At 33.0% G+C, this 10,835-nt stretch overlaps 1 protein-coding gene across 1 annotated transcript; it reads right to left on the bottom strand.

Moving 5' to 3' along the window:
* Positions 1-3,531: 3,531 nt before the first annotated feature.
* LOC149221754 (cypmaclein-like) lies at positions 3,532-4,603 on the bottom strand. The gene is made up of 4 exons (XM_089383027.1): positions 4,532-4,603; positions 3,971-4,015; positions 3,831-3,867; positions 3,532-3,710 (listed from the first exon to the last, which is right to left on the bottom strand). The coding sequence occupies exons 1-4, from the start codon at positions 4,601-4,603 to the stop codon at positions 3,532-3,534; spliced, it is 333 nt and encodes a 110-aa protein (XP_089239153.1).
* Positions 4,604-10,835: the final 6,232 nt, after the last annotated feature.

The following is a 10,835-nucleotide window of genomic DNA, read 5'->3' as shown; positions in this document are numbered from 1 at the left end:
TATAAATGACTAATTTAGTAGTTTATATTCATTTCATTTACTTTCATTAATAATCATTGTAAATGACAACTTTAATTGTCGTATATTCATTTTATTTGTGTTCATAATTAACCAATATAAACTACTAGTTTAGTAGTTTTAGATTGATTTTATGTGCTTATTATTAATCAACATAAATTAATTAGCATTATTTTACAACTAAATTTAAAAACTTGTATACAATGTGCATGTTCATTTAATATGGAAACACAAAGTTACATATGTTAATTAGAACACTAAATAATACCAAGTACAACTATAAATAATTTCAACCACACAAATTATATTATATGAAATGTCAAGTATTACAGTATAAGTTTCCAACTTAATATTGGTTGGATTACAATTTACAAATGAAATATTGTTTCATCACTTCAAAACATTATTGTGTTTCCAAGACATTACGGATGAATTCACCAACTCTAAAGACTTGACGATCATTCTGTATGTGTGTGTCTCATGCAAGATATTGACTTTAAGGGTATCAATCAACCGGTTATATTCTCTCTCTTTCTCTTTCTGCATTTGTCACTCCAGTGTCATTGTTCTCTTCTTTCTTCAATTCATGCTTCTTACCATAAATATTTGTTGAAAAGTGTGCAACAAGAAATGCTAAATTTAGAATGTGCTAAAAATAGACATGCTAAAAATAGTCTATCTAAAAATAGCAGTTTGGCCAGTGAGGTCATTGGCCACATTGGGTGAGAGGTGAAACTGCTAAAAATAGAAAGTTTTAAAAATAACATTTCTAGGTCCCTTCCTTTTTATAACAGTCCCTAGTCTATCTATAGGAAGTAAAATTAATTTTGGTCTTAACAACAGTTGGAAATATTAATTAATTAATTCAATTGAGTTAATTAGTTAAAGAAATTCGAATTTGAAGTCTTTGTGAGAATGCACATGAGTTTCCTCCACTGATTGAGGGAATAAGTATGAGTTCTATAATGAGAGAATCAGTTGACTTAGTTCTAACTAGTCAAGTCCAGTTAGATTATTTTAACAAGTTGTTAAAATAATAAAATATAGTTTGTTAATGCTTGCATGCATGTGACAACTATTATTTTAGATAACTAAGGATTCACTAATGGATAACTGTTGCATGTCAGTTCTATCAGAGACCCAGTTGAGATCAGATCTATCCATCTAAGTAGTTTCCAAGTTCACTGGAGATGATATGCTATGCTAAAAATGGCTCCAAAGTCTGTGTTATTTGATCATCTTGCTTGCAATCATCTTTGTCTTTTCCATCAATAATACCTTATATCTACATCCCTAATTTCTTGATGAAATTTGAGAATTCCATAAAAGAAGCTTCAATCCCTTGACTTGATTTTCTTTATTCCATATTTTAGTAACCTTTTTCTCTTTTTATAGCAATTCTTTCAATGTTTAACTTCCTTGTCTTTTTGATATAGCTAGCATGATGTGTTATTATGGATTCTTCTTGAAATATAGTTGGCCCATCATGATCCAATTCCTCTGTAATCAATTAAATTTCAACCATTCAGAGTTTCTCCTAAGCAGGCATTTCATTGACAATATTCACTTTCATGTTTGTTGCATATCTTTAAACCTTCCATAATATTGAATAATTTTTACACTTGTGCTTCTCTTTCTTTTTGGAGTAATGAAATATTTTTTTTTTCTAAATGAAAGTGAGGGGGATCGCTACCATCTCCATCTCCCACACATCCTTCATCAATCTCTCTTCTTTCTTCAATAAATTTGTGACCTCTGCGGGTAGAAGAGGAACTCTTGTGGAGTTCATGGGAAGAACAAGCATTAGTGCTAGCTGTGTATTTCTCTTTCTACTTATGGTTGGATGATCATATTCCTTCCATAGGAGAACCTTCTTAAGATGTGCACTCGAACTAACACAAGTGTATGTATCATCACAGTATAACTACCGATTTTATTTAGAAATAATTTTATTAGTAGTGGGACCAATTTTGTAGCTTCATTTGGACTCTCATTTTCATATACTAACCTTTGGTGCTCTAATAAAAGAAGTATTGTAACCAATTGAAATTAGGAGTTTTGCAAAATTCGTTATGGGTTAAAACCTTTACATACCTCAACTTCTTTCATGTGGAATGAATTCAATTCTTCAGCCATCTTCAACAAATAAGATAAATTTTGATTGAAATGTCAACAATTCTAGAAGGCAAGTGAATAAATTTTCACTTTCTTTTCTTATCAAATAAAGAAGACCATATTTTATATTGTTTGTATAGTTAAAAAATGAGATATGTATTACAAACAAAATGGGGAAGGAGGAACGACTTCCCCTCAAAATAAAATAGTCTGATAAAAGTGTATTCATATATATGTATGCATATGTTTATGTGTGTGTATCTTGAATTTGACAAAAGTTATAAGGTGCATTATGTTTCCACAATGTGGGTTACCATAACTCAATTGGATCTTCAATAAATCACCCTCAAAATGAAATAGTCTGATAAAAGTGTATTCATATATATGTATGCATATGTTTATGTGTGTGTGTATCTTGAATTTGACAAAAGTTATAAGGTGCATTATGTTTCCACAATGTGGGTTACCATATTTCAATTGGATCTTCAATAAATCAACCTTTCCCCTCAGGGGAAATATTGCAAAAACATTGTAATGAATTAAGGAAAAAATAAGATGAGATGTCATGGAGAACCTCTTATTCGAAATAAAGTTTGAAAATTGATAGGAAATATCATTAGAAATTATTTCCTCCTAGTTGAAGACCATCTTCATTATATAAAGAAGTGAAATATAAAAAACATATCTAGGAATTAGGGTAGTTGTTTCTTGACTGAAAGTTCAGAAAAAACAACTAAAGCAAGTTGTTATATCCCAATTTGACTCTCTTCGAAAACTGGGTTACCTCTATAAAATCGATATCGCATAAACCTTTATCTCATTTCTTCTAGTCTTACTTGACTTCCCAAACTCATATTCAACTCTTTATAGTATGCCCCTAATCACACAAAAAGAAAATCAACAAAATAAATTAAAACAAAACTTCAGTGATGAAGAATGACATTAATGATATAAGCGACACTATTTAAAGAAAAGATATCCATAAAAGTGCATAGCTACCGGATGAACATTTAAGATACCTTAAATTGACTTAATACTTATGATCCAATCAAATGTTTGAAAAATATATTTTTTTTAATAACAATAAAAAATAAATATTTGTTTTTAAAATTTAAACATTATAACTTATATAGTTAAACTAATATTCGTCAACCTATCAATCTATTACAAAAGTCTTACCTTAACCAGACTAATAATATCTATCCATTCAAAATTTAATATCAAGAAGTAATACATGTATCCAATCAAAAAGCTAACGAGGCAACTGAGTGAGTGAGAGGGAAGCTTCACCCTACAGACCGGGCCAATCATCCAATGGATATACCGATTCCAAGGAAGCTTTTACACAAAATTATTTTTCCTATTTGACATTAAAAGCGGTGTCACCCACTCCCTTTCCTAAGGGCATTTGGGTCCTCCCTCCTTGGTCTTCCAATTGTTGTAACAAGGACAAACCTCCTTGTTCCCATAGGTGCCCGGGGGAACACACAGACACTTCTTGCAGCAGTATTGACAGAAGTCCATGCAAGCTGTCTTCCTTGTCTTTGAACATCTGCGTTTACATTCAGAGGGGCACTCTGTACGTACAATCAAAGATGAAACACAAATAGTATCAGATTTCTCCATTGAAGACTACGATTTACAGGAGCGATATAAGCGAACAATCTCTATGTACAAAGTTGATATATATGCCAGACCTGAACGATGAAGGTGCCTGAAAGAAGGCACAGACACCTGTGTAAGAAACAAAATGCAGAATTAGCATACTTTGCCATGCTCTTTGGATGCAATTGTAACCAACAGTTATAGCCAAATAAAATGCAGTGATCGAACTTACTTTCTGGGAGTTGAACTCATGAGAATCTATGTCGGAGTTAATTCCCTGCAACATGCAATTTTTCAATTGACCATTATACCGATTGAAGTCCATCTACTAGTGTAATCACTTTTTTCTTTTCTGATAGGTTACATTTCTGAACAGGGTCATATTTAACAAAGATATATATTTTAAGCCGGATAAATTTTAGGGATGTTTTAAAAAGATTTAGAGAATATTTTGAAGCGAAAACAATTTTGAAGATATCTCGAAATTCAATGGGCAGTTGTGAGGTCTTTGTTTCCCTGGGAATCTAACTATTCTGCAATCTAATCCAAAGGATTAAAAACAAACCAAAATACCATCCGAGTAATACCTACAGCATAAAATCAAATAATTATCCCATAACATTAACATTTCAACGAATTAATATATAAATAACATCTTAAAAAATTGAGATTTCAATTTCTATATTTAAAGATATAGACTAATTGAAATAACTTATATTTATTAGATTTCAAAATATTCCTAAAATCTATTATAAATATAAAATAAAAATATTTTCGTAAGCACACTGATTACCTCACATTTATATGTCCACTTCTCCAAAAGTACTACAATGATCAAAACTGCAAGAACTTGAAAGCGTGCCATTTTACAGAATTCGCTGCTTCTAATATTACGCCACTCTTGAGTTCACTGTAATTGAGGGGACTCTGTGGATGAATACTTGACAGGAAGGGTGGGATATTTATGTTGAATTTGAAGCATTGAAGTTAAAGCCTGTGGCCTGTGTGAAGCTGGGGTTTGTTGCATCATGGCGCATTTATCAGATTTGCAGCTTTCACGTGGAGGTAACACGCTACTTTGGTGATAAAACCATATAAAATTGAGTACATTATTTTCTGTCCATGGATACGCTGCATCCATGCAGAGCTCGGCTTAGATATGGGTGAAATGTGGGGACAATGTAAGTGCATGTAATTATACCTAGCACTGGTATGGTTGAGCAACACTGGCATGGTGGAGTAAGGGTAGGCTTGTCACATGGTGTTCAGCTTCACCTTTTCATTTCGACACTTGCATTGCTATAGTTTACATTTTTTAACCACCGACAATTTATGGGCACGTGATATGCAACGAAATTCCTTGTTAGTGTAGCTCGCTCACAATCATGGCCCATTTGCCCATCGGTAGAAGTACCAAAACCATTATTCGATTACATCGAAGTTCACTTTTTTCACCTATATGGTCGCACGCTACTTAAATCTAAGCTCTTTCCATGCAAAACTACCGTGTGTACATTTGACAACTCAAATTTTGTTGAATTGAGGTTTCTGTGATCCATATTAAATTTATAAGAGATTTGTGATCATGTGATTTAGGCTGAAAAATCTCTCATAAATCAAATTTTATTATGACAAAATTAATTAAGAATTAATTTTTATTATTAAAAATAAATATTTGATTTTATTTGTAAAAATGAATATTTAATTTTATTATTAAAAATGAATATTGGAAATGGTGATGAATATTTATGGAAAACTGTGTTCTTATTGAGATGCCTGATGTTTTAGGTAATATTTTACCCATCTCCAGGAACATAAACATCGAACATCTCAATGATAACATAGAGTTTTTTAAGAAATCTTTATTACCATTAAGTTCTTAATTGTGATAATCTTCATGCTCAAAAATTATAATTTCAAATCATTTTTCATAAAATTATATAAATAGGTGGAACTAAATTAATTATAATTATAGTTTCATAATATGTGAGTCATAATGCAAATATCCAAAAACAATAATTATTAGAGATTTACACAATGAATTTAAATATGTATAAAAAGATGAAATGTAAGAAAATGAATTAGTTGTCTTAATATATAATCTTTATTTGTAAAAATTGTATTTAACTACATGAATATTGATTTTTCGTAGAGTAATATGTTATTTGATGCAAAATATAATGCATATGTTTTTATTTCCATTTGTGTAACCTTGGGTACCTAAATGATGGAATCCTTGTACAATACAAAAATTTGTAAGGTGGTAGAGAATATATATATATATATATATATATAATTGAAATTATGTAAGTGCAACTTAAAATGATCGTAACATTATCAAACAATTATTATTATTATTGTTATTATTAAATTGGAGGTCTCAATGTCATTTAATGCATCATATATATTTTTTCAAATTGTTAAGGGAAACAAATATTATAATGGAAATGAAAGAGGGATGCATTTTAAATTTTTTATATATGTAAAGTGAAAATATATTAAAAATAGTAAGCTCTATTATTTATTTATTTATTTGTAATTATGTTTAGAATATAATTTTGAGATCCACCATGTGAGATACCAAATCTATATCTGAAGCGACTAACTAATCGCATGTATAAGCTTCTCACTAGAAAAAAATTAAATTCAAAAAAAATTGCACACATTCCTAGCACTAAAAGCACACACACATTCTAGTGCTAGGAATGTGTATGCGTGTTCCTCCCACTAGGAATGCACATGTGTTCTTGTAAATAACAACTTCAACACATGGGGAATGGTTAAGATGGGGTTGGAGGGGAGGGGGAATGGGGGAGAGGGAGGGATAGAGGGCCTGAGGGGGAGGAGAGAGCTGGGGGGGTCAAGAAGAATGAGTGGGTGAGTGAGGGGCAAAGAGTGGGAGAGAGAGGGAGTGGGTGAGAGTCAAAAAGTGAGAGAGATAGGGAAAGAGGGTGGGCAAGGGAGAGAGAGGGAGAGTTAGGAGGAAGAGAGAGATAGAGAGTTGTGGGAGACATAGGGACGAAGAGAGACGTAGAGTTCAAGAGAGGTTGTCGTGTGTGTGAGTGTGTGTGTGTGTGTGTGAGAGAGGGGGAGAGAAAGAGAGAGGGAGAAATAATATGAGTGGGTGGGGGGTAAGAGAGTGAGAGCAGGGGGGAGAGAGGAAGAGAGAGAGGTGAAGCAATGATGGGGAGTGGAGAGAATGAGAGAGGGGAAGGGAGTGGGGGGTAAGGATAGGGAGGGATAGAGGAAGGGGGAGAGAGGATGGTAGAGAGGGAGATATAAAGGGAAGAAGTGATATATATCTATATATATACATGTACATGTACATGTATGTATATGTATATATAGATATATATATATATATATAGATATATATATATATATATATATATATATATATATATATATATAGATATATATATATATATATATATATATATATATATATAGATATATATATATATATATATATATATATAGAGAGAGAGAGAGAGAGAGAGAGAGAGGGAGTGAAGGAGAGTTAGAGAGAATGAGAGAAAAAGGAAGACAAAGATAGAGGAGGGTTGGAGAATGAGAGAGGGAGAGTGCAAGAGAATGAGAGAAAAAGGAAGACAAAGATAGAGGAGGGTTGGAGAATGAGAGAGGGAGAGTGCAAGAGAATGAGAGAGGAAGGGAGACAGGGATAGAGCATGAGGGAGATGAGAGAAAGACTGGGGTGGGAATGAGGGGAGAGAGAGAGAAGGGAAAGGAAGAGAGATAGAGATAACAATGGAGATGGTACAGAGAGAGAAAGAGGGAAGAAAGAGTGTGAGGGAGATACATAGAGAGAAAATGAGAGAGTGGGAATAAAAGAGCGATATATAATGAAGAATAGGAAGACAGAGTGACAAGAGAGAGAGAGAGAAAGAGATTTGTGATGCTTACTCAAGTAAAAGGAATGCCCCATATATTACTTTCACTAATAAAAGGTATGTCTTATACAATATTGTCACAAGAAAAAGGAATGTTTCATGCAATTAAAAGGAGGAATACAATAACCATGTTTTTTGCAAAACATAGCGAATCACTAGATGTCAAATGCATTGCAAAAACACTTTGCTAAAAGTGTCATTTTATAATGATTTTGGTAGCCTTGGGTATTGCTTCATTAAACATTTCATCCGTTAGATGTAACAACCCAACCTAATCACACAACTCACTGGAGTGAGGGAGACAACCCACCATGCAATGTACAACCTATATACAATATTTATATGGATCATAAGGAATCCCATGGCCTCCAATTAAACTTGAGTACCGCAACTAAACTTTAGAGGTGCATATGACCTCAATCTCATCTAATTTGTTGGTGCTTTAGCTAATAATGGCTTCAGCATCACTGAGTTGTTATACTTCATATGCAAATTAGAAACTTAACTAAAAATTGCATATAGCTAGATTCTAACAGCCCTTGATCTCAATTCAACATGAAATGGATAGGTTTCATTGTGCCATCATTGGAACTCATAAATAATTATTGGGGAAGATTTTTTTATGAGGAAATGATTAATTTTAACCATGAATTCAACTATATACAACACATGAAACATAACTAAAAATGTCAATAGATCATCCATAGTTTTTACCACAACCATAGAGAAATTCATACTCAAAGACATTATATTTACCCTAGAAATCCAAAATGGAAAACTAGCCTTGAATAGTTTCTTAGTCTTTATTTGAAAAATCGTGTGTTACAATAAGTCATGATTATACGGCCATTAAAAGCTTTACATAGATCCTCTTGATCTAGGTGGATATCAATTGTGACCCACCTCTTCCATTAACTTAATAGTTCTCTCTCTTCTTGGTATTTTATGATGGTTTTTTGAGCCCAAAACTTCTAGAGTTGTTTTGAGGCCCTAAACAAAGTTGATTTTTCCATTCAAGAGGCTAGAAGTTTCCATGGCATTCCCTATCCCCAGAAAAATGATTTTGATTATCATATATTTCTTGATGGCAAAATACAAGTGCTATAAACAAATATTATATGCAAAAGTTGCGCCCCTAGGAAGTTGATGTATCAAAAAACCACCTCAAGGCACACAAACCTTTTGATGCTTTATATTCTAAGATTAGGGTTATGGGCCTTTAGGGTTATTTATTTATGTTACAAATCCATTCTTTTAGCCTCTTTTAATATCATTTTCAAATGAACGTAACTTCCATCTCGCTATCTTTAAAGATAAGCTATCACCATTCTAGATAAATTGTGTTCTACATTATTTTGCTATTTTATTGGTTAATAAAAGTTGGGTTTCACTTTATTATTGTGCTCTTTGTTATATTTCTCTATGTGTGTATTCCATTTCCCTTCCTACCTTTCATTTCATTCCTTATACAATGCATATCAATGGTATCAAGGTAGTTTTCTCGGTGTTTCTAAGTGCATGTCCCTAAAAAGGTCAGGGTACAAAGACTTCGATCTCAAGTTGGTTTCACTTGTGAATGATCACTATTACTAGCCCAAGTTGCCTCCCATGGAAAATGAAAAGAGTAATGATAGAGTAGGATATTCTATCAAGTTTTTGCTTAAGGGATCACTCATGTGATAAAGGAGAGATATAATGGACAATTTCACCCAAGTCCTTTGATGACTACCAACAGTGATTGAGGCACCTTCAACAAGTGATAATTTTGGAGGTGTAACACCCTTAAACATACAAGTTACTTTGATATCTCCTTATTTGAAGGCCAAATAGATACACATGTGTTAGAGAAATGGTTAAATCTATTAGAGGGATATTACTCTACCTAATTTTTTTTACAATGAATATATCACCTTCATGCTCTTGAAATTGATCCCTATGTCAAAAATTGGTGAGAAGGTTACCAGGAGATACAAAATGAAGATGAAAATATGATATTCAAGGAAGTACCCACTTGGGCTTAAGGAGGAATTTTACCTTGTATGGAATTATGATGACCAATACATGAGATGGACAACTCTGTGATAGGAGAGAAACTAAATGGTGTTGGAGTACCCAATATTTTCCATACGTCATGCTCAAATATGGGTATCAAAGACTCTAAGTGGAACTTGGTTCTAAATTAACACAGTGGTATATATAGGTACATCTAAATAGAGATGGATTTCTTGGATATCTCCTCACTAGGAGTCACTTATTAGTATGTTGTTAAAATTAGGCAAAAATTTACGTAGAGGAATAATCAAGATTTCAGGTATGCAAATTTGCCACAAAGAAGCCTGGAAAAGGTGCCCCTAACTCATGGAACAAGAGATAGAGAAAGGAGAGTCAACCTCATGATAAGTAACCCAAGTCAAGGTAAAGAAGGGTAATTGGAAGTTGATGAAAGAAATTAAAAAGTAGTGTGAGTTCACAAAAACCCCTGTAGTAATGAATGTGGCTTAAAACAATATTTTTGGGTAAGCTTAAATAAAAAGAAATAGACATTGGCTCAGATTTTGATTTAGAACAGGAGAAAGGAAAGAGGAACATGGATGAGAACCTAGTACTGCCATCATGACTACAAAGATCAAGCAAGAATATTTAGAGGATCTTGAGGAAGGGAAGTGCCTCTTCCATTCATAGTTGTGGGTGAGGAGAACCCCATTACATTTCATTATTGACATTGGGAGAAAGAAAAACTTAATCGTAGTTGAATTCATCAAGATATTTAAGTTTTCGACACCCCCAACCATATTCCATTGGACATATGCATTACCCACTAATGCCACTTGGCTTAAGATGCCAATCCTTTCAAAGATGAGGTACTATATGATGTTTCCCACTCCAAGTTTGTTATGTTATTTTAGGACAACCTCATATGTGGAAAATCCATGCTATTTATGAGTTTCGTCCTTATATGTCATTGTTACTCAAAGGAGGTTAGCTCTATATGGTATTGGAGGTAGTTTTGGCTACTACAATTCCATTTATCTTGAGAAAATAATTTTGAAATGTATCTCTCAAATTACAAAGTTTGTCCTCTTCATGGTTGAATGAGAATGTGAAAGGAAGGTCACTATGACCACCACAACCTCTATAAAGGAATCTCTACACAGTAGAATTAGGTGGATAAGGTTGTAGAGGCAT

This window comes from Pinus tabuliformis, chromosome Q (genome assembly GCF_031772625.1).
Source record: "Pinus tabuliformis cultivar Carrire ecotype Pingquan chromosome Q, CPIR1, whole genome shotgun sequence".
Lineage (NCBI taxonomy): Eukaryota > Viridiplantae > Streptophyta > Pinopsida > Pinales > Pinaceae > Pinus > Pinus tabuliformis.
Note: the sequence above shows the minus strand (reverse complement) of the source record. Positions and strands in the feature narration are given on the sequence as shown.